Source organism: Neoarius graeffei, chromosome 10 (assembly GCF_027579695.1).
Source record: "Neoarius graeffei isolate fNeoGra1 chromosome 10, fNeoGra1.pri, whole genome shotgun sequence".
Taxonomy (NCBI): Eukaryota; Metazoa; Chordata; class Actinopteri; order Siluriformes; family Ariidae; genus Neoarius; species Neoarius graeffei.
In genome coordinates, this window is record NC_083578.1 from 91,281,319 (window position 1) to 91,305,712 (window position 24,394).

At 45.2% G+C, this 24,394-nt stretch overlaps 1 protein-coding gene across 1 annotated transcript in view; it reads left to right on the top strand.

The window, feature by feature from the left end:
* Positions 1-24,394, top strand: part of LOC132893465 (voltage-dependent R-type calcium channel subunit alpha-1E) — a 177,647-nt gene that overhangs the window by 38,794 nt on the left and 114,459 nt on the right. Inside the window, exon 2 of the mRNA XM_060932628.1 lies at positions 20,199-20,465. Coding sequence (XP_060788611.1) covers positions 20,200-20,465 — 266 coding nt within the window. The 5' untranslated portion in view covers position 20,199. The remainder of the gene's footprint in view (positions 1-20,198; positions 20,466-24,394) is intronic.

Here is a 24,394-nt window from a genome sequence, read left to right on the forward strand (position 1 = left end):
TGGGGTGGATGCGTCGCATGGTGAGTGGTAGTGCCAGTCTGACGGAACATGGGTTGATTACCTTTTTGATGAGGAAGGGTCCTAGGTACCTGGGAGCCAGCTTGTGGGAGATGGTTCTGAGTGGCAGATGGTGTGTGGAGAGCATGACTCGTTGCCCCACCCAGTAAGTGGGCTCCTTAGAGTGGTGTTTGTCAGCCTGCCTCTTGGATGCTAGGGTGGAGCAAATGAGTTTTCTCCAGGCCAATGCCCACGTCCTCCTGCAGCAGTGTATGAAGGTCTGGGCTGAGGGTACAGCAACCTCCTCCTCTTGGTTGGGGAAGAGTGGTGGTTGGTAACCTAGGGAGCACTGGAAGGGTGAGAGACCTGTGGCAGATGAAGGAAGAGTGTTATGAGCGTACTCGATCCAGGGTAGGTACTTACTCCAAGAACTGGCATCCCTGGATGCCATGCACCTGAGTGCAACCTCCAAAGCCTGGTTTGCCCATTCTGTCTGGCCGTTGGTCTGTGGATGGAAGCCTGAGGTGAGACTACAGGAGGCCCCAATGAGTTTGCAGAAGGCCCTCCAGAACTGTGCATTGAACTGAGGGCCCTGGTCAGAAACGATATCGGTGGGTAGTCCATGTAGGCGGAAGACGTGATGGATGAGTAATTCTGCGGTTTCTTTGGCTGAGGGGAGCTTGGGCAGAGGAATGAAATGGACAGTCTTGGAGAAACGGTCAATGACAGTGAGGATGCATGCGTTGTCACCTGAGTTGGGGAGTCCTGTGACAAAGTCCAGGATGATGTGAGACCAAGGTCGATGTGGAGTCGGGAGGGGGTCGATTGGCTGTCTTGTTCCGGGAGCATGTGTCGCAGGCTGCCACAAACTCCTGGACATCCTCCTTGATGGATGGCCACCAAAAGCACTGCTGGATGAGTGCCAGGGTTCGGGCGGCTCCTGGATGACAGGCCAGCTTGGAGCCATGACCCCACTGCAGCACCTGGGTTCACACAGGACAGGGAATAAACAGATGGTTAGGAGGAGTGTTGTTGGGGTTACCTTCACCGGGGTCCTGCTCCAGGGCTTTCTGCATGAGCGTCTCAACCTCTAGAATGGTGGCTCCCACCAGGCAGCATGGAGGAAGGATGGTCTTGGGCAGCTTGGACTCTTCTTGGTGGGAAGAGAACATCCTGGACAGGGCGTCGGGTTTGCTGTTCTTGGAGCCTGGGTGGTAAGAGAGCATGAAGTTTAACCGGGAGAAGAAGAAGACAGACCGACCAACGGGCTTGACGGGAATTCAGGTGTTTGGCGGACTTGAGGTATTCCAGATTCTTATGGTCGGTCCAGACTAGGAAGGGGAGCTCCGACCCCTCGAGCCAGTGCCTCCACTCCTCCAAAGCTAGTTTAACAGCCAGTAGTTCTCGGTCGCCGATGTCGTAATTCCGTTTGGCTGGGGATAGCCGGCGGGAGAAGAAGGAGCATGGGTAGACCTTGTCGTCACTGGCCCTCTGGGATAGTATGGCTCCGACCCTTGACTCGGAAGCATCGACCTTGACAATAAACTGCTTGGTAAGATCGGGTATGGTGAGAATGGGTGCTGTGGTAAACCTGTGCTTGAGCGTGGAAAAAGGCTTTCTCTGCTTCCTCCCCCCACTTGAATTGGGTCTTGGTCAAGGTCAGGGCTGAAAGAGGTCTGGCCACTGTGCTGAAGTTGCGAATGAAGCCCCTGTAGAAGTTGGCGAATCCAAGGAAGCACTGGAGCTCTCGTCTTGAAGATGGGGTGGGCCAATCGGCAACTGCCTCGAGCTTGAGGGGGTCCATCTGGATCCTTGCCAGGGAGATGATGAATCCCAGAAATGAGACAGAGTTCTGGTGAAATTTGCTCTTTTCTGCCTTGACGAACAACTTGTTCTCTAGCAGGTGCTGGAGGACCTGCTGGACGTGACCCGATGTTCCTCCAGAGAATGGGAAAAGATCAGGATGTCATCCAGGTACACGAAAATGAAGATGTTTAGGAAGTCCCTTAAGATGTCATTAACGAGTGCCTGGAAGACTGCGGGCGTGGTGGTCAGGCTGAAAGGGACCACGAGGTACTCGTAGTGACCAGTGGTGGTGTTAAAGGCCGTCTTCCACTTGTCCCCCTTCCTGATCTTGATGAGATGGTATGCATTGCGTAAATCTAGCTTGGTGAATATATTGGCTCCCTGGAGTAGTTCAAAGGCCATGGCCATGAGCGGTAGTGCGTAGCGGTTCTTGACCATGATAGCATTGAGACCCCAATAGTCAATGCAGGGGCGGAGCGACTTGTCCTTCTTTTCCATGAAGAAGAATCCCACCCCTGCTGGGGAAGAGGAAGGACGGATGATCCCAGCTGCCAAAGATTCAGAGATGTACTTCTCCATGGCTTGCCTTTCGACGGGAAAGAGTAGAGTTGTCCTTTGGGTGGTGCTGTCTCGGGTAGGAGGTCGATACCACAGTCATAGGGTCTGTGAGGAGGGAGGGACACTGCTCAGGTCTTGCTGAAAACAAGTTTGAGATCCAGATATTCCAAAGGCACATGAGAGAGGTTGGGGAACTCGCTGGCTGAAAGCTGCGGTAACTCAGAGTAACTCAGCTCAGGTGTAGGTCCACTCATAAATAAACTGGCTCCGCCACAGCAGCACTTTAGTGCAAGGTGTTTATTTTAAAAAAGTGCTCCCAAATAGTCCAACAGTGCAATGGTGAAGATTGTAAATAAAGCTGGCCAGTAGTAGAATTTACTAAGAGAAAAAAAAAAACTAAACACTAAAGAAAAAAAAAGTACTTTCCTAATGTAACAAATCAAACACAAGAATATTCCAAAGCAATTCAGTTCAGTTTAAATTACATCCAACAACTACAGCCACAATCTGCATTACAATTAGTTACCTGAGCTAGTACTCTGTTGCTTCTCCCTCACTCTCCCACAGAATGATCAGGGTGAACATTTTAGGCTCTCAACCCCTCCCCCAGGTCATACCGTTACACAGTTTTAAAATAAATTACCACAAGTAAACATTTTCAGACATAAATAACACAGCCATCAAATAGTTTATCAACAATACCCTGCATAAGCATCCATTTCACAACAGTTTATACCCCACAAACACTTATTTCATTAGTTTGCAAAACACCCCTCAAAACTTGGTTTTGCCCATACCCATGCTGCATTGCGCAGCCCTGACACTACTGAATTAGCCCTCAGTTACTGCTGCTTGGGTTGGCCTGTCATGGCAGCGTGTAAGCCATTCAAACCCTCCCCAAACAAACGCCGACCGGACTAAAACCCCACGGAAAAGACGGACAAGACAGAAAAAAAAACCCAAACACAAGACACAACCAACATTACCTAGACAGCTCAAACAAGTAAGTATATGTTTATTTTAACAAGTTGTGTTTTTACCACGGTAGGGAAAAAGACGCGAGTTTAATTGCATTTGCGTGTGGTTGCGTGTGCTTGTTCTCATGTACTGTTGTTTGTTACCGTGTGTGTGCGCTGCTACTAAAGTCAGGTGTGCACCCCTAACTGGGGGTAACTAACTGGGATAGGGAAAACAGACTTGAAGAGGAGCTAGACAGAGCCCTCTGTCACAATACCACAATCATAGGGTCTGTGAGGAGGGAGGGACACTGCTCAGGTCTTGCTGAAAACAAGTTTGAGATCCAGATATTCCAAAGGCACAGAGAGGGGTCGGGGAACTCGCTGGCTGAAGGCTGCGGTGGTTTGGCAGGAGGCAGAGCAGAGTTCAGACAGGAAGCTAGGCAGGACTGGCTCCAGCCTAGGATGGTGTTGTCAGCCCAGTTAAGGTAGGGGTTGTGCTGCATTAACCATAGTAATCCTAGGACGATGGGTACATGGGAGTTGTTTATGATGTGAAGCTGGATGGTTTCTGAGTGGTTACCGGAAATCCTTAGGGTGAGCAGGGTGGTAAGGTGGATGATGCTGGTCAAGCCAGTGCCATTGAGTGTCAGGACAGTGAGAGGGACGTCAAGAGCAAGTAGCGGGATTCCCAGACACTTGGCAGTGGCGGAGCAGATCAGGTTCCTAGCCGCCCCTGAGTCGATGAGGGCCTGGAGGTGGTGATGCTGGTTGTCTCGGATAATGATGACAGGAAGTAACGGACGATTAGCGGGGGACTGGTTCTGAGCGTAGCCCACCAGGGCCCCTCGATTCACTGGTGGGCTCGTCCTTTTAGTGGGCAGGCTCGGCAGATGTGTCCCAGCTGACCGCAGTAGAAGCAGACCCCCGTGCTCCGCTGGCGATGTCGTTCCTCCACTGACACCCGAACCCGGTCTACCTGCATGGGTTCGACAGACATGGCTGGAGGTGGAGAGGAGGTGAATCTGGGGTGGTTCTTCTCTCTCCTCCATTGCTGGATCCAAGCATCGATGCGGTCGGCGAGGTCCATGAGGCTGGAGAGGTTCCCGTGATACCAACTCGTCTTTGACGGCATCGGACAAGCCATACAGGAACGCATCGATCTGGGCGTTCTCTTTCCAACTGCACGAAGCCACCAACGTTCGGCACTTGATGGTGTAATCTGAGGTAGACCAGGACCCCTGCCGCAGCTCCATGAGCTCTCTGGCCACCTCCCAGCCGGACAGAGAGCAGTCGAAAGTTCGCCTCATCTCCTCGGAGAAATTCTTGAAACTGGAACAGAAGGGTGCATTGGCATCCCAGACCACAGTTCCCCACTCTCTGGCCTTGCCGGTGAGGAGCGTTATTGTACATGCTACCCGGGAGCGTTCTGTGGGGAAGGCCAGAGGTTGCAGTTCTAGAATCAATGAACATTGAGACAAAAATGATCTGCAAGTACCTGGTTCTCCATTGTAGGGCTGAGGTGCTGGAAGTCTTGGTTCATAGAGAAAGGCAGTGGCAGGAGCTGAAGTAGGAGACGGCTGAGCAGGGATAGGCATGGCTTGACGGCGCTGCACCTGCGTGGTGAGAAGGTTGAGTGCGTTGGACAGGGTGGCGAGGTTCTGGGTAATTCGTTGTAGGTCTTGTTGGTGGGTCCCGAGGAAAGTCCCTTGCTGCTGGATGGCCGTTCTCAGATGGGCAAGTTCCACTGGATCCATGTCGGCCAGAACGTACTTTTAGGGCTGGTGGAGGTATGGTGAAGTTAGGATCCAAAAACAGAACACAGACAGTAATCCAATAAATAAGATTATTTAATACAGGGATGTGTGGCAAAAGATAAACAAACAGGATGAAAAACAAATAGCAAAAATAGTCAGGGCAAAATGAGAACAAACAACTTGACAAAAACATGAGACAGGCAAAGACAAAAACGCTAGCGCAAAAAAACATAAACAAGAAAAGACCCCTAGTGCAAGAAATCATGAACCAGAAAACCTTAGTGCAAAAACCATGAACCAGAAATAATCCTTAGTGCAAAAACCATGAACCAGAAATAATCCTTAGTGCAAAAACCATGAACCAGAAAAACGCTAGTGCAAAAACCATGGACAAGAGAAAATTGCTAGAGAGAAAAACCATGAGGAGCAAGAGAGGCACAGAAATGGCTAGAGAAGCAAATGAGACGTTCTAGCAAAAACAGAGTCTGAGAATGGCCTTTAAATACTGTAAGCAGCAGTGAAAACCATACCTGTCAACTTTGAGGTTTGAAAAAAAAGGATATTTCCCAGATTTTTAACTCAAAATAAGGGAAAATTTCGGAAAGTCATACTCTTCACCAAAAGTGGGTGTGTAGTTGAATGGGGGGCACTTTTCTATCTAGTATTTGTGATTTCCTGTACTCTGGTGCATGTTGGTGATAGCCAAGACCCAAACTCAATATGCTTATGGTTTATAGAGTGCATTTGTGAATAAACTATACATTTATTTTTATTTGCTTTCAGTGGTACCAGTTATTTCCCAAATTAAGGGCTAAAATACGTATCTTATGTTAAAATAAGAGAGGTCATTATATAACCAGTCAATAAATTCAATTCCATTGCAATTTATTATGGTTTTACCATAGTCATGGCCTCGGAACACTAGATAGATAGATAGATAGATAGATAGATAGATAGATAGATAGATAGATAGATAGATAGATAGATATTAAACCAAGAGTGATTTAAAATGGGTAAGTTTCAGATAGAAAATAAAATAGACAATGAGTGGATAAAACAGTTAATACACCAATTAGTTTACACTAGGCTATTTATGAGGTCTTAGCCAGGACATACTTAATGTAAACATGTGTAGCTTACCTTTGATTATTTGGGAGGCTTTCGTTTTCCCCATGGAAAATTTCTTTGCGATGGAAGAGTCTGGGAACATTCCAGCCATGCACTTGTTGAAATCATCAAAGAAAGAGAGACTAATGTTTTTCTTAGCTATTAGCATCGCCATCTTCACCTCAGACCTAATCAGTGTTGCCAGATACTGCTGACGTTTTCCAGCCCAAAATATGTTCAAAACCCGCCAAAATGCACTTGAAACCGCCAAACTTGGGCGGGAAACCGCCCAATCTGGCAACACTGGACCTAATCACTTGTTCAGCTTCGCCTCCGGACGTAGTTATGTAATTACTGATGCCTGAGAGGGCGGGGATGTGAATTCATGGCCTGACTTCCTGCTGTAAACTCCTGTCAGAGGCGCGTCATGAATTCTGGACCTACCGACTTTTTTATATTGTGAAAATACGGGACTTTTATATAATGTCAAAATACGGGATATTTTCGGGAAAATAAAAAAACGGGAAGACAGCGGGAAATAAGTCAAAATAAGGGATTTCCCAGGAAAAACGGGAGGGTTGACAGGTATGGTGAAAACCAGGAAGTGAGTTCAGGGGAGAAGGAATTCCTGTCCCGGATCTGGATCGGCGCTGGTGTGAGATATCTGTAATCTCCGGGGTGGAACATGACAGTTTGGAGGTGATGTGAGTGTTTGGAGGTGGTTGGAAGTGATGTGAGTGTTTGGAGGTGATGTGAGTGTTTGGAGGTGATGGGAGGTGATGTGAGTGTTTGGAGGTGATGAGAGGTGATGTGAGTGCTTGGAGGTGACAGCAGGTGATATAAGTGTTGGGAGGTGATGTGAGTGTTGGGAGGTGATGTGAATGTTTGGAGGTGATGGGAGTGTTTGGAAGTGATGTGAGTGTTTGGAGGTGATGTGAGTGTTTGGAGGTGATGGGAGGTGATGGGAGTGTTTGGAGGTGACAGCAGGTGATATACGTGTTGGGAGGTGATGTGAGTGTTGGGAGGTGATGTGAATGTTTGGAGGTGATGGGAGTGTTTGGAAGTGATGTGCGTGTTTGGAGGTGATGGGAGGTGATATGAGTGTTTGGAGGTGATGGGAGGTGATGGGAGTGTTTGGAGGTGACAGCAGGTGATATAAGTGTTGGGAGGTGATGTGAGTGTTGGGAGGTGATGTGAATGTTTGGAGGTGATGGGAGTGTTTGGAAGTGATGTGAGTGTTTGGAGGTGACAGCAGATGATATAAGTGTTGGGAGGTGATGTGAGTGTTGGGAGGTGATGTGAATGTTTGGAGGTGATGAGAGTGATGGGAGGTGATGGGAGTGTTTGGAGGTGATGAGAGTGTTTGGAGGTGATGGGAGGTGATGGGAGTGTTTGGAGGTGATGGGAGGTGATGAGAGTGTTTGGAGGTGATGGGAGGTGATGAGTGTTTGGAGGTGATGGGAATGTTTGGAGGTGATGAGAGTGATGGGAGGTGATGAGTGTTTGAAGGTGATGAGAGTGTTTGGAGGTGATGAGAGTGTTTGGAGGTGATGGGAGGTGATGAGAGTGTTTGGAGGTGATGGGAATGTTTGGAGGTGATGAGAGTGATGGGAGGTGATGAGTGTTTGAAGGTGAAGAGAGTGTTTGGAGGTGATGAGAGTGTTTGGAGGTGATGGGAGGTGATGAGAGTGTTTGGAGGTAATGGGAGGTGATGAGAGTGTTTGGAGGTGATGGGAGGTGATGAGTGTTTGGAGGTGATGAGAGTGTTTGGAGGTGACAGGAGGTGATGTGAGTGTTTGGAGGTGATATGAGTGTTTGGAGGTGATGGGAGGTGATGTGAGTGTTTGGAGGTGACAGCAGGTGATATAAGTGTTGGGAGGTGATGTGAGTGTTGGGAGGTGATGTGAATGTTTGGAGGTGATGGGAGTGTTTGGAAGTGATGTGAGTGTTTGGAGGTGACAGCAGATGATATAAGTGTTGGGAGGTGATGTGAGTGTTGGGAGGTGATGTGAATGTTTGGAGGTGATGGGATTGTTTAGAGGTGATGAGAGTGATGGGAGGTGATGGGAGTGTTTGGAGGTGATGGGAGGTGATGAGAGTGTTTGGAGGTGATGGGAGGTGATGAGTGTTTGGAGGTGATGAGAGTGATGGGAGGTGATGAGTGTTTGAAGGTGATGAGAGTGATGGGAGGTGATGGGAGTGTTTGGAGGTGATGAGAGTGTTTGGAGGTGATGGGAGGTGATGGGAGTGTTTGGAGGTGATGGGAGATGATGAGAGTGTTTGGAGGTGATGGGAGGTGATGAGTGTTTGGAGGTGATGAGAGTGATGGGAGGTGATGAGTGTTTGAAGGTGATGAGAGTGTTTGGAGGTGATGAGAGTGTTTGGAGGTGATGGGAGGTGATGAGAGTGTTTGGAGGTGATGGGAATGTTTGGAGGTGATGAGAGTGATGGGAGGTGATGAATGTTTGAAGGTGATGAGAGTGTTTGGAGGTGATGAGAGTGTTTGGAGGTGATGGGAGGTGATGAGAGTGTTTGGAGGTGATGAGAGTGTTTGGAGGTAATGGGAGGTGATGAGAGTGTTTGGAGGTGATGGGAGGTGATGAGTGTTTGGAGGTGATGAGAGTGTTTGGAGGTGACAGGAGGTGATGTGAGTGTTTGGAGGTGATGTGAGTGTTTGGAGGTGACAGGAGGTGATGTGAGTGTTGGTAGGTGATGTAAGTGTTTGGAGATGATGGGAGGTGATGTGTATGTTTGGAGGTGATGTGAGTGTGGGGAGGTGATGAGAGGTAATGTGATTGTTTGGAGGTGATGAGAGGTCATGTGAGTGTTTGGAGGTGATGGGAGGTCATGTGAGTGTTTGGAGGTGACATGAGTGTTTGGAGGTGATGGGAGGTAATGTGAGTGTTTAGAAGTGACATGAATGTTTGGAGGTGATGGGAGGTGATGAGAGTGTTTGGAGGTGATGTGAGTGTTGGGAGGTGATGTGAGTGTTTGGAGGTGATGGGAGGTAATGTGAGTGTTTAGAAGTGACATGAATGTTTGGAGGTGATGGGCGGTGATGAGAGTGTTTGGAGGTGATGAGGGTGATGGGAGGTGATGTGAGTGTTTGGAAGTGACGTGAGTGTTTGGAGGTGATGTGAGTGTTTGGAGGTGATGGGAAGTGATGGGAGGTGATGTGAGTGTTTGGAGGTGATGGGAGTGTTGGGAGGTGATGGGAAGTGATGGGAGGTGATGTGAGTGTTTGGAGGTGATGGGTGTATTTGGTATACACCATTCAGAGAAATGAGAGAAGATGAAGTGTGTGTCACTGTGGACATTTCCAGAAGTTACCACCAGATGGAGCCACATCCTGCAATTCAACAGCTACCTTTCTTTCTTTCTTTCTTTCTTTCTTTCTTTCTTTCTTTCTTTCTTTCTTTCTTTTTCTTTCTTTCTGTTTGTTCTTTCTACTTCATACAAGTTAATAATCATTTTCATCATCATCAGAATAATTTTGATTTTTGAACTGAAAAAGTTTAACAACAGTAACAACCATCATCATCAGTTTGACAGAGTATGAATTTAATTAGTTGCATTAATAAACACATTTTACCACTTTGAATTGAATGCTGAATAATAATAATAATAATAATAATAATAATAATAATAATAGTAATAATAATAATAGTAGTAGTAATGGTGCTGTAAATACTCGTGAATATTAATGAGCCTTAGTGTAAACACGCTGTACAGCAATAATACTGTAAGCGCTCATGAATATTAATGTGCCTAACTGTAAACAGAGTTTAGAGTAACAGTGCTGTAATACTCGTGAATATTAACGAGCATTTGTGTAAATACACTTTCCAGAAATAATGTTCATGAATATTAATGAGCCTTTGTGGAAACACATTGGACAGTAATAATACTGTGAGTGCTCATGAATATTTATGAGCCTTAGTGTAAACACACTGTACAGAAATAATGCTCATGAATATTAATGAACCTTAATGTAAATACATTGGACTGTAATAATACTGAGTGCTACACAGTATAGAGTTATAATTCTGGAAATACTCATGAATATTAATGAGCCTTAGTGTAAACACATTGGACAGTAATAATACTGTGAATGCTCACGAATTTTAATGAGGCTTAGTGTAAACACAGGGTAGAGTAACAATGCTGTAAGTGCTCATAAATATTAATGAACCTTAATATGAACACATTGTACAGTAAAAACACTGTAAATACTCATGAATATTAATGAGCTAGCTACAGCACCTCTCTCTGACTTCCTCTAATTTTCCACTGTAATTGTTTATATATTTTTTAAACCAAAGCCCACGGAGGCTCGTAATGAATTACACTGAGCTCCTGCGGGGATCGCTGTGAGATGGAGTTATCGCTATGGTGATGGGGATGCGGGAGGACCAGCCTGTTGCTAGGAGACAGAGCTGGTTTAGTGATGCTGCACTCTCGTGGATGTGCTTTATTTAGATGCACAGTCAGGAGATGTGTCTTATTGTGACGGGTTTTATTCTGAAGTGATGCAGCGTGAAGTGAAGTTCGCTCGAGTCAATGGTATCGAAGTTTGGCAAGAGTTCATCACCATGAAAACGCTTTCTCAGCAAAAAGTTACGCCAAAACTGCAATTTCTCTCTAAGGCACATTACACAAAACCGTGTTTATGGCTGTGTGTGTGTGCGTGTGTGTGTGATTTTGTATGTTGTCTCACACTGATGGCTCCGGCAGAGATTCGTTACGTAATACCTGAAGGAGGAAGAGTTTTATTTTTATTGTTTAGATTTTTACGCTATTATTACATAACTGAGACTCCACACCAAATTGTACTGTGTGTGCGTGTGTGAGCCTGAAATCACTTCAGCTTGTGTTTATTAATCATCTCATCTCATCTCATTATCTGTAGCCGCTTTATCCTGTTCTACAGGGTCGCAGGCGAGCTGGAGCCTATCCCAGCTGACTACGGGCGAAAGGCGGGGTTCACCCTGGACAAGTCGCCAGGTCATCACAGGGCTGACACATAGACACAGACAACCATTCACACTCACATTCACACCTACGCTCAATTTAGAGTCACCAGTTAACCTAACCTGCATGTCTTTGGACTGTGGGGGAAACCGGAGCACCCGGAGGAAACCCATGCGGACACGGGGAGAACATGCAAACTCCGCACAGAAAGGCCCTCGCCGGCCACGGGGCTCAAACCCAGGACCTTCTTGCTGTGAGGCTACAGCGCTAACCACTACACCACCGTGCCGCCGTTTATTAATCATGATAAACAAAAAAAAAACTTTCTTTCTTTCTTTCTTTTTTTTTGTCACCCTTCTGTTCATGTCATCACCCTCCTCCCGAATGCTGACTCTGGTTCAAGCACAGTAGGCTCTGTGGGCGGAGCTTTGTGTTAATTGGCAGGTACAAGTGGGCGGGCTCGAGGAGTAAATAAAATGTTTCCAAACTTACTCAGCTCATCTTGTTTAACGCTTAGAGTTCTATTTCTGACTAATTTTGCCTCACGCACCTTTAACACTGTTTATGTGGCAAACACACGTGTAATTCCTCTCGCTGCTTTGTTTTCTTCATTTCCTTCTTCTTCGTCTTCATCTCGCTCTCACTGTGATGTCAAATAAAGTTTGGTGTGGGTCACATTTCAGTCCTCCATCAGCTTCAACACGTGCAGCTCTGAGCATTTATCCGGACCTGCTCTCTCGCCTCACCTGGATTTTATTTACAGACAGGAAGTCCAGTGTTTTACTGTCAGGCCTCACATGTAACTACAGACTAAAAGCTAATTTATACTTCTGCGTCAAACTTACATTGTAGTGTACAGTAGGGTGTAGCCATGTAACCTCCAACGTACCATACACTGTAACCTGGCACACACCTTCCCAAAAAACAACTGTGATTGGTCCGATTGGCAGCATCACATTTCCTCCATCGCATTTCCAGCTGCTCCTTCTTCTGCACAAAAATCAGAAATCTACTACTGTGATACATTACAGGCGTTTAGCAGACGGTCTTATTCAGAGCGACATACAACACACCCAGAGCAGCCTGGGGAGCAGCTGGGGGTTAGGTGCCTAGCTCAAGGGCACTTCAGCCATTCCTGCTGGTCCAGGGAATCAAACTGGTGACCTTTAGGTCCCAAAGCTGCTTCTCTAAGCATTAGGTCATGGCTTCCTCAGCATTAGGCAATGGTGTTAATATAAATATATAAAGTGTGAGGCTCTGTTGCGGCTCATTATCTCTAGCCGCTTTATCCTTCTACAGGGTCGCAGGCAAGCTGGAGCCTATCCCAGCTGACTACGGGCGAAAGGCGGGGTTCACCCTGGACAAGTCGCCAGGTCATCACAGGGCTGACACATAGACACAGACAACCATTCACACTCACATTCACACCTACGCTCAATTTAGAGTCACCAGTTAACCTAACCTGCATGTCTTTGGACTGTGGGGGAAACCGGAGCACCCGGAGGAAACCCACACGGACACGGGGAGAACATGCAAACTCCGCACAGAAAGGCCCTCACCGGCCACGGGGCTCGAACCCAGAACCTTCTTGCTGTGAGGCGACAGTGCTAACCACTACACCACCGTGCTGCCCTCCCTGTTGCAGCTGTAGTTCATTATAACGCCAGTTTAATCCTGCAGGATCACACACTCTTCTCTCTTTTTCTTCAGTAAACACAGTGTCAGTGGCGTAAACCAGAACGACTTGATAACAATCACGAAGCAGTGATCAGCAGGCTTGTAGTACTCGAGTCCGACTCATGCCCTAATTTTAAAGACTTGTGACTTGACTTGGACTTGACCACTGATGACTTGGATTTGGACTCGGACTCGTGCATTAACTGCATTCGGACTCGTAAATTGGAGACAAGGACTCAGATTTTTTTTGTGTGTCATGCCATAATAATTTAGTATAAGATATTTATATCTACATTAATTTTTATACTAATTTTGTGCAAGAGAATGCACATTCACCTGTTCATACATCATGTTCAGGAACAAACTAACGTTAATGGCGCTAAAACACCTGGAGAGCACGCCCCTAGGATTGTCCGCTTTGCTTATACAGACTTCTCATGCAGTGGGAAAAAATGCACTGCTGTGTGTTCCATATGTAGAACTATCGAGGAGACGACGGGGACGACCTCGAACTTCAATCGTCATTTGGTAAAACTCCACCCAGGGAAGGAAGTGACACACTATGTTCATTGCCCTGTTGATAGTAGGTGGGGCTTGCTGAGCGTTGAACTAGCAGGTGTTAACCCTCTCTCATGTCATTGGCCCTGTTGATAGTGGGTGGGGCTTGCTGAGCGATGAACAAGCTTTTTATCTGTAGCCCGTTAACTAAAATGGGGCAGTGGAGCAGGAACGTTAGTCCAACACAGTAGCAGAGACGCTTTCACAGAAAGGCAGCAACAGACACCGTCACAAGGTGCAGATGGAGTCTTGTTCTTGGACTCAAAATTTTCTTTAATGACTTGGACTTGACTCGGACTTGAACACTGGGGACTTGAGACTGGACTTGGACTCGAGGTTTAGTGTCTTGACTACAACACTAATCATCAGTAAGTGACTGATAGAATTGTGGATTCAAACACAAATTACACTGAAGTGCTTTGAGATGCTCATCCTGCTCGAATTCACAATCACATGACATTTCTTTTCCCCTACATGGAAAAGAAGTGTGAGTGGCCTAGTGGTTAGCGTGTCCACCTCTCAATCGGGAGATCACAAGTTCTACTCACGGTCAGGTCATACCAAAGACCATCATAAAAATGGTGCCTACTGCCATCTGGCAAGGCACGCTGCAATACAGATGCAAGTGGGGAGTCAAACTCTTGCGGTTACCAGAGGATCCGCCCCTCGCTGTCACCCTAGCTATGTAATATAGGCGAGAGGCCGTGGGCTACGAAACTGAGATTGGCGCCACCAAACGAGCCATGAATGGTGCAGGAAGGACTTTGACATGAGCGCAGACGCTGTAGCTCCAGTGGAGATTCTATGCGGAAGCACAAGTCAACTTTTAAGTGCTGTTCTTATGTAAAAGTTCTGCATAAGGGGGCGGAGTTTGTCTTCAACAGAGGCGTGTTTCAATGACATGTGATTCTGATCTTAAGCTTAAGTGCTTCAGTTTCTTGTGTGAAGTCGAACACCATGGTCTGACAGATTGATGGAACCAGAACATCACACTGGAGCACACATACTGTGGAACATCATTCGAGGACAGAATTAAAGAACTGTCATTAATTAGAAGGACACTCGGAGAGTGCAGACCTCCTCCAAGGACAAAAGTCGACTCTCGTATCTATGATATGCAAATCTGCAACCGCAACCACATTTACATAGCTAGAGCTACAGAGTTTCTAAAACTATTTGAATTAAGTGCCAATGTGTGAATCCCAGAGGATCAGCGATACCGTGTGGAATGTCGAGTGTGATACGGAGTCATTGTATTTCTACGTTGGCTATGTTTTGTCGCTATTGAACTTTACTGCCATCTACTGGCTGTATGGCATTGTTAAGTGCAGACTTTTCCTCAACATTAGATGAGGAGATACCTCCTAATCACTTACATCAAGGAGTGATACTGACGTAAAAATGACTGACTGTCACACTTGAGCTTTTCAACTCTGAAACAAAAAAACACATTTGGATGTTTACTTTATTTGCTGCAGCTTTGGAAAAAGACAAACTTTTATGTGAAGAATGTGTGGAATCGACAGAGTTATGAGTTTCTATAAAAGGAAAAGAAGATTGATGCACACTGCAGTGTGTGTGTGTGTGTGTGTGTGTGTGTGTGTGTGTGTGTGTGTGTGTGTGTGTGTGTGAGGAGTGTGTTGAAGGTGCAGGAAGGAAGATGAGCAACAAAGGAGAAATTCAGGGCTGTGCTGTCACCATGGAGACCAACATTATGATGACAGGGACTGTGTGTGTGTGTGTGTGTGTGTGTGTGTGTGTGTGTGTGTGTGTGTGTGTGTGTGTGAAGTTCATGCCTCAATTAACTTTTAATTACACCAGACTGCAGTAACAAAAGTGACATCAGGTTCAAGTCCCAAGATTGAGTCATGCTTCAGACTGTGGGTGTGTCCCAAACCACGCCCCCTATTCACTGTATAGTGCAACATTTCTCAACCTTTTTTCAGTCAAGGCACCCTTCAGAAGTGTGCAAATTCTCAGGGCACCCCCATATAAAATATACGCAATCACGCTGACCATACGCTGATCCCGGCAGTAACGTTGTGACATGGGAAAGGGGGCCGTGAGACAAATTTTGATGATGCATGAGGCGGCGATGATCTGCATTAGTGTAACTATCGTTTTTTTTAATTTTAATTCATTTTATTTATTTCAATGTTAGAATATATAATTTTTTGACGGCACCCCTAATGAAGCCAGACGGCACCCCAGGGTACCGCGGTACCCCGGTTGAAAAAGGCTGGTATGGTGCACATGAACATCTTCAGGCTACTGTGGGCGTGTCCCAAACCATATCTTACTCATTATATTATAAGCATGTAATGTAGCGTATTATTTATACTTTAGTGAATAATAAGTTTTAAATGTGTTTTATAATGTGACTGGGTGCAGGTGTGTGTGATTAGAGTCAGGTGGCATCAGGAGTTTCTCCCAGAGAAGGTTCAGTAAGGCTACAGGTGGGCGGGACTGTGGGGGTCTCTCTTCACCTGTCAATCAAAGTACCTCCAGCCAATCACAGCATCTGGAACGTCAAACATACACAAAGTAGAGAGAGGGGAGAGAGAGAGAGAGAGAGAGAGAGAGAGAGAGAGTGTGTTAACGTTTATCTTTGCAGACTGAGACAGTTGTTAATAGATCAGATTAAATACCCAGAAATGATTACAGAAAATGTTTATTTTAAAAAAGGAGAAAAGTTAATTAGTTATTAAATGTGATTTATTCTTTATTTTTTGTTCTATAAAGTGCGAGAGACTCAGAGTCAGACTCTCACTGGGACTCTCACTCAGACTCGGTGTTTATCTGCGGTGTGTGGAAAGAGTTGGGGAGGTTTTCCTACACAGTCACACCCATCACACTCATCACCTTATCAACATGTGATGACAAAAGGGCACATGTGGAGCGCACACACACACACACACACTGTCTGACACTGGGATTCATACTGCACATATATACTCTCTCTCTCTCTCTCTCTCTCTCTCTCTCTCTCTCTCATACACACATATGCACAGCTTCTAATTCACTGTTTTTTTCTGAATGATTTTTATGAATTAAAAGTCACTTCCTGTCTTAAAGGAATGGATGTTGTTCCTCTTTACTCAGTTGTTCAGTTCTTGATATAATACTGTATGGATTACTGAAGTTGTGGTGTTGAATAGGGCTATTTAGTTACTGTATTTTTATTACTTACTGTTTACTGTTTGATCTCAAGTGCATAAAGCAAGCAATAAATTCCACTAATGACCTTTTGATGAGACACAGCTGTTAATTGAAAAGTATTCCAGGTGACTCCCTCATGAAGCTGGTTAAGAGAATGCCAATACTGTGTAAAGTGTCATCAAGGTAAACGCTGAAGAAGCTAAAATATCAAACATATTCTGTTTTTTAACACTTCTTTGTTTACTACATAATTCTATATATGTTCCAGATGTTATTTCATAGTTTTGATGTGTGTGGGTGAGTGAGAGAGAGAGAGAGAGAGAGAGAGAGAGAGAAAGAGAGACTCAGGTCTGTTTTTATCCTGCCGATGTAACAGGTTTTCAGTCTAAAGCATCAACCAATCAGACACTCATTTACACCTCATTATCGAGGTCTCCCCCCCCCCCCACACACACACACATTCTTGTACATTTTTCTTTGTGGGGACTCACTGACAATACATTTACATTCTATACATTCCCTCGTGCCTTACCCTAACCTTAAAGCAGATACGCAGAACCTTTATTTTAAAATACATTTCTGAGTGGATAGTATCTCCATCCTTGACTCTTGTATGCTGCATAAATGGGAATAAAATATATATTTTTGAGAGTTAAAATCGACCACAAAGTTGTGATTGGAGCCGCCCCGCTGAGCCAGCCAGCTCTGAGCGCGTGACATCACAGCGGGAACCGGTTTTAAGGCCGAGTCCTTTTACAGCTATAGACCAAAGTCATATAAATAAAAATTTATGGTGAAAGTAAGAAATAGCGTTACCGACTCACTCAACTAAGACTGATTTGACTTCACTGATTGTAGGTTGACTCTCATTAAAACAGGATGGGTGTTATAACTTATGCAACATACATGTACATGCATGCATTTTCACTGATAAAACGTAAAAGGCTCATTAAATAATCAGATGAACTAAGACAATCACATTCTGAAGCAAATTAAATAATCTTATACCGCTAACTTAAACACACAATACAAGTTACATGGATTAATCTAAACGCAGGTAAACAACGTGTTTTTGTTGTTTTGTATCCAAATGAGAGTCGGAGCTTACCCGTCTGTGTTCTCGCTTCTCGAAGGCCGATCTTGTGGCTGATTGTTTTGAAACAATCTGACTTTCAGTTGTTCGTTCAGTTCTCCATTCACTTCTTCCACGTAAGGGCGAGATGGCAGCAATATCCAGTTTAAAAATAAGACAGCTGCTCTACTCATTTTCTCCATACTGTGTATTCCACCATTACTGCTGGGCTCAGGCAATTACTAAAACCCGGGACGGAACGGGATGTCACCAGTTTTAGCAACAACTGCAGGGAGGTCACTGCCCAAGTGATATGTCCCGTCCCGTTCAATCCCGGGTTTTACCAACAACCATCGGCTGACTCTCCAGGAGAACTGGTGCAACTGAACTCATCTCATCTCATCTTATCTCATCATCTCTAGCTGCTTTATCCTGTTCTACAGGGTCGCAGGCAAGCTGGATCCTATCCCAGCTGACTACGGGCGAAAGGCGGGGTTCACCCTGGACAAGTCGCCAGGTCATCACAGGGCTGACACATAGACACAGACAACCATTCACACTCACATTCACACCTACGCTCAATTTAGAGTCACCAGTTAACCTAACCTGCATGTCTTTGGACTGTGGGGGAAACCGGAGCACCCGGAGGAAACCCACGCGGACACGGGGAGAACATGCAAACTCCACACAGAAAGGCCCTCGCCGGCCACGGGGCTCGAACCCAGAACCTTCTTGCTGTGAGGCAACAGCGCTAACCACTACACCACGATGCTGCCCGCAACTGAACTCACTTTAAAAAAATTTAATAAATGCTTTTTTTTTCTTGTAGTTTTCTTTAATTGTTGGTATTGCACCCTCTTTCAATATGGGCTTATAGCCAACACTCCTCAACAGATCAGAGGTCTCGTATGAGTCTGCAGTAAAATGTGCAGAGCAGAGGAGAGACCACTTTGTAGGTGCCCAATGTGCCCGTGAACTTCTTGCAAAACGCGTCCAAATCTTTGCAGTTTGAACATTGTGGGACCACAAATGCAACTTAAATCCACCTTCTGTCATGTTGCTGCACCAGCCAGCAACACATCTACGTGGCATGGCGATAAATTAGCTCAAAATGGAGGATCGGAGTTGCAGTCAGCTCTGTGTTTTAGTCTAGCGGAAATGGTGATGAGACCGATAGACTTCCTGCTGTGACGTTACGGACGTCAAGGTCATTCACTCAGACCGCTACCTATATAAATCACTTTAATCATAAAAATTACTATATTATATTTATTGTTAACGCTTAAAACTATTCCTGTGCCATTCTTGAGGTCTCAAGGCATTTATAAACGAAAGTGAGGCCATGGTTCTGCGTATATGCTTTAACCATCACGACTAAATGCCTAACCCTAATCTAAACCTTATTCTAACCTGAACCCTAAAACTAAGTCTTAACCCTCAAACCGCTCTTTGAAGAAGTGGGGACTGAACAAAATGTCTTCACCTTCTGAAAAAAGCCTGGAACGTGTTCTGGTCCTCAATATGTAGCAAGTACACACACACCTGGACAAAACCATTATTTATCTATCACCTTTCTAACACAATGTCCCTTTACAAAGTATCACAAAATAATACTAATTTAAAAACTAGATAAACAGATTTTTAAAGAGTTCCCTCAAACTGATGCTTTCAGGATTTCTAGGGTTCTGGATTTGACGCTGCTGTTACTGATGATGATGATGAGGAGGAGGAGGAGGAGGAGGAGTCATTAGCCTAATCCCCGCCCATTACGTGACCTTTTGAACAATCTCGCCATAGATACTCCGGCTTGTGTGTGTGTGTGTGTGTGTGTGTGTGTGTGTGTGGCGTGACCGGTGCGCTTGAGATGGAGAGAACCAAGAGATCAGAGCGCAAAGAGTAGTGTGTGTGTGTACGCGCGCGCGTGCGTGGGGGAGAACACGGTGCGAGTGTTTACACACAGCCTGAGAAAGAAAAACACAGAGAGAAGAAAAGGAGAGAGAGAGAGAGAGAGAGAGAGAGCAGTGGAAAGTTTTTGGGTTGCGCGCGCGGATGGATGCAAAAGGACGCAGTTGAAGAGAGAGAGAGAGACAGGGAGAGAGACAGGGAGAGAGACAGGGAGAGAGAGAGACAGGGAGAGAGAGAGACAGGGAGAGAGAGAGAGACAGGGAGAGAGAGAGAGACAGGGAGAGAGGTGTTTGATGGAGATGTCCGACATCATCTCGAGTTGGATTATGGTGCCGTTCTGAGGGAGTAACACACCCCTGCGCGCGCTGCTGCACCGACTCCGTTACCTGAGCGTCACGAGCTCACTGGGTTCGGCACCATGGATCATACTGTATTTTCTCCTCCGGTCACGTGGACGATCCTGAACCCATCAACACCGCGTTAACACCAAACTGACTTTATTCTCCACCGCGTTACTGAGACACCGAACCGACCCACTGACGCTGGGGTTCTGTTCAGTGTCACGACCGAACCCCGCCCTTTCCCTCCACGGCTCATCTGAGTTTGTTGGTCTGTTATTATTTTTGATTTATTATTATTCGTGTGTGTTCTTGTGTTTGTGACTGTCCTGGGCAGAATGGCTCGGTTCGGGGACGCGGTACCGGCGGTGCACGGCGCGCTGGACGGCGGATCGGAGCGCAGTCGGACCCGGGAGCCTCCTTCATCCTCCACCGGCGGAGTTTCTCCGGTGTTCAAGCAGACCAAAGCGCAGCGCGCGCGCACCATGGCCCTGTACAACCCCATCCCGGTCCGGCAGAACTGCTTCACCCAGAACCGGGCGCTCTTCATCTTCAGCGAGGACAACGTGGTCCGGAAGTACGCCAAGAGGATCATCGAGTGGCCATATCCTTTCCTTTCCTTTCCTTTAACTTGTTGTTGTTTTATCTGCATGGGAAAAACAAACAACCAGAAAAGCAAACAAACACAGCAACACGCGCACACCTCCTGTAGGCTACTGTTTATTCATCACGATTTAAATACACAGTTACATAAATAGACAACAAAAGTAATAATAATAATAATAATAATTACCACCATCATTAGAATATTTTAATATGTTCAACAAGATGCGTTGCTCGGGGATAGTAGGCGTGTCCTGAGTCCATATGTACAAATGAGAGAAACTTCTAGTGGGCGTGTCTTGCTGGTCTTTTATGGGAATATATTATAAACAACATGACATGCGAGTCTTTCAGTGAGAATGGGGGCGGGTCATAGAATTCACATACAGTAGGGAACCCTTTAGAATTGTCTATATTTCTGCATAAATATGACCTAAAACATCATCAGATTTTCACACAAGTCTTAAAAGTAGATAAAGAGAACCCAGTTAAACAAATGAGACACAAATATTATACTTGGTCATTTATTTATTGAGGAAAATGATCCAATATTACATATCTGTGAGTGGCAAAAGTATGTGACCCTTTGCTTTCAGTATCTGGTGTGACCCCCTTGTGCAGCAATAACTGCAACTAAACGTTTGCGGTAACTGTTGATCAGTCCTGCACACCGGCTTGGAGGAATTTTAGCCCGTTCCTCCGTACAGAACAGCTTCAACTCTGGGATGTTGGTGGGTTTCCTCACATGAACTGCTCGCTTCAGGTCCTTCCACAACATTTCCATTGGATTAAGGTCAGGACTTTGACTTGGCCATTCCAAAGCATTCACTTTATTCTTCTTTAACCATTCTTTGGTAGAACGACTTGTGTGCTTAGGGTCGTTGTCTTGCTGCATGACCCACCTTCTCTTGAGATTCAGTTCATGGACAGATGTCCTGACATTTTCCTTTAGAATTCACTGGTATAATTCAGAATTCATTGTTCCATCAAGTTCAAGTTCAGGTTCAGGTTTTATTGGTCACATATAATTACAAGTAATTACAGTGAAATTCTTATGTACCTTAGGCTGTTGCAAGTGTAAAAGTATATAGATAAATTAAAAACTATAGAAATAAAGGGGAAGGGGGGGAAACTATATTAATGAGTGGAAGCATGGCAGAGATGTGGTGATTGTGTGGTTACGAGTCCTTAAAGTCCAAAGTGCAGTAGTGCATAGTAGTGTACCTTGTTATCATTGTGAACAGTTCAACAGTCTGATGGCCTGAGGGAAAAAGCTCCTCCTCATTCTCTCAGTGTTGGCCTTCAGCTATCGGTAGCATCTCCCTGAAGGCAGCAGGGAGAACAGTCTATTATTTGAGTGGCTGGGGTCACTGGTGATCTTCCTGGCTCTGTCCCTGCAGCGGTTGGAATAAATGTCCTGTAGGTTAGGGAGGGTGGCCCTGATGATTCTCTCAGCAGAGCGAACCACCCTCCTGAGAGCCAGCTGATCTCTCCTGGTGGTGCTTCCCATCCAATTAGTGATGCTCCCACTCAGGACACTCTCAACAGTGCAGGAGTAAAAGTTCCTTAGTACCTTGAGTGGGAGTTTGAAGTCCTTCAGTCTCCTTAAGAAGTAGAGGTGCTGGCGGCCTTTCTTAACCAGAGTGTTGGTATGACAGGACCAAGAGAGGTTCTGTGAGATGTGGACACCCAGGTATTTGAAATTGTCCACTCTCTCTACCTGGGCCCTGTTGATGCAGATGGGTTGGAGGTCCCTCTGCTGCTTCCTACTGAAGTCCACTATCAGCTCCTTCGTTTTGCTGGCGTTGAGTGTGAGGTTGTTCTCCTCACTCCAGTCCGTGAGATATTTAATAACCATGCCTTAGAGTTGATATATGGCAATAGAGGCATGTCAGTGAATATGTATCTATATGTAGATATGCAAACCAACTATGAGTGGTTGTGTCTTCATAGCCACATATGGTGATGTGGGTGTGTCTCTGAGTTGATAAATGGAAGTCTGCAAGTCATAAGGAGTAGTAATTTATTAGCATAAACATATGTGCATATATTTTCAGTAATTGTGTTAGCTAACCAGGCAGGATTTTTAACTCATGTTTATAAATTCCTCATGTGAGTCATGTAGCTCACAGATGTCACTACATTTACTGTACAGCAGGTTTGATTTAAATATTTAACTGCTCAATATGCCTAATTTTTATTGCTTTTAAATTTTAATATTCATGAATCTCTTTGAATTATTTCATGATGACAGTGAGAGAACGTTTGGACCCACTGATGATTCCTGAGAAGTTTCAGAAGTGAACACACGCAGTGTAAAAGTCATGTAAAGTTTATTTCTGCTGAACGGATGAAGCATATTTTTTGCGTTTATAAGCGTGCAGTGTGTTTAACACCCTGCTTACTATTTTTATTTCTAAACATACCGGTTCAAAACACGCTCAGGATTAATGTGTTCCACCCACTCGGACTTGCCCACTGCATGTGTTGCATAATGACGTTCAAAATTCATTACATTCCTGTTGTGTTTTTTTCAGCACAACGGAACACAAACTTTACTCAAATTAATACTGTAGAATTCTCAAATCCGAAAAATCAGAAGGTCTGGATTCATTTTATATGAACATAAAGACCAGGTTTAATTTATATTTATTTATATTAATGCGCTTGTTCTAAGTGTTTCTATAGTAATGGCTTGTTCACAGGGACTTGTATGGAAGACGCTCCACATAAACAGATTTAAAAACGTGTAATCGTTGACATGGTGAATTTTTCTTAAAGCAAGGAAATTTTGAAATTATGGGGTTATGAAATGTCATTGTAACACTTTGAGCGGGTGGGTGGAGCACAGAAGTGCGGCAGGCCAGAACTGAGTTTTCAAAAACTCTTTATTAGCAGCTTTTCAGCATTCACACTTTCCCAGTTCACACAGACACGCACACACATATCATCCGTCTGGCTGGGGAGAGAGCTCCCTTCCTCGGCTCTCTCTCTCCTTATATACTGTAGGGCGCGGTCACTGGGGAAGACACACAAACACAGATTAACAGACATCAGGTGCAGTGATTCTGCCACTTACCTTCCCTGACTCCGCCCTCCGGTCACAGACTGATGCTTGACCACGCCCCCGCTGCCACAGTCATCATTATACATTAACATGTTTTTTTAAGATAAAGTTCGCTGAATTTTTTTTTGTCTAGAACATCTTGTATTAAAATTGTAAGATCAGTCCGTTGGGCCATTTCTCCGGGCGTGGCCATACTGGATTAGCCAGATACATTGATGGATGTATTAGGAGATGAAAATGAAGGTAGCACTGCGTGATGTAGGATTCTGTACGTCTTCCTCATTCCGTCCTGGAGCTGCCATTGCATGCAGCAAAAGCTATTATCACTGTCTATTTTTTTAAGCATTATTTTGTCTGTGTGTTACATTTTAAGTTGTATAATTCTAGTGGTTTGTGAAGTTGCGTTTTCATCTATATCTTCTCAAAGATGGGTAAATGCACCGCCTTACAAGTGTGAAAACCAGAATTCAGGACTCAAGAAAACACCAGGACTGTCATGGCATCATGGCTATCCTTTGAAGGATCTGAGACGTTTGGCCGAGTGGCTTCATCAAGTAAAGTGAGAGAACTTTACTCCTGGAAAAAGCAGTGAATTGTGCAGTGAGTGTTTACAGAAGACTGAGGATTTGTGGAGGACTTGTATGAAAAAAATCAGTGGGAAGAAGCGAGACATGAGGCAGAAACGACAACTGAATCCAGACGTGATCCTGACTTTGTTTCACCACAAAACACCTACAGCACGACAGCACACCGTGTCACGCATCAAACGGATGGAAGATAAACAGGTAAATATCATTGTTGTAGTCAAGACCACCTAAACCGAGACCAAGACAAGACCAAGACCACAGTGTATCAAGACCAAG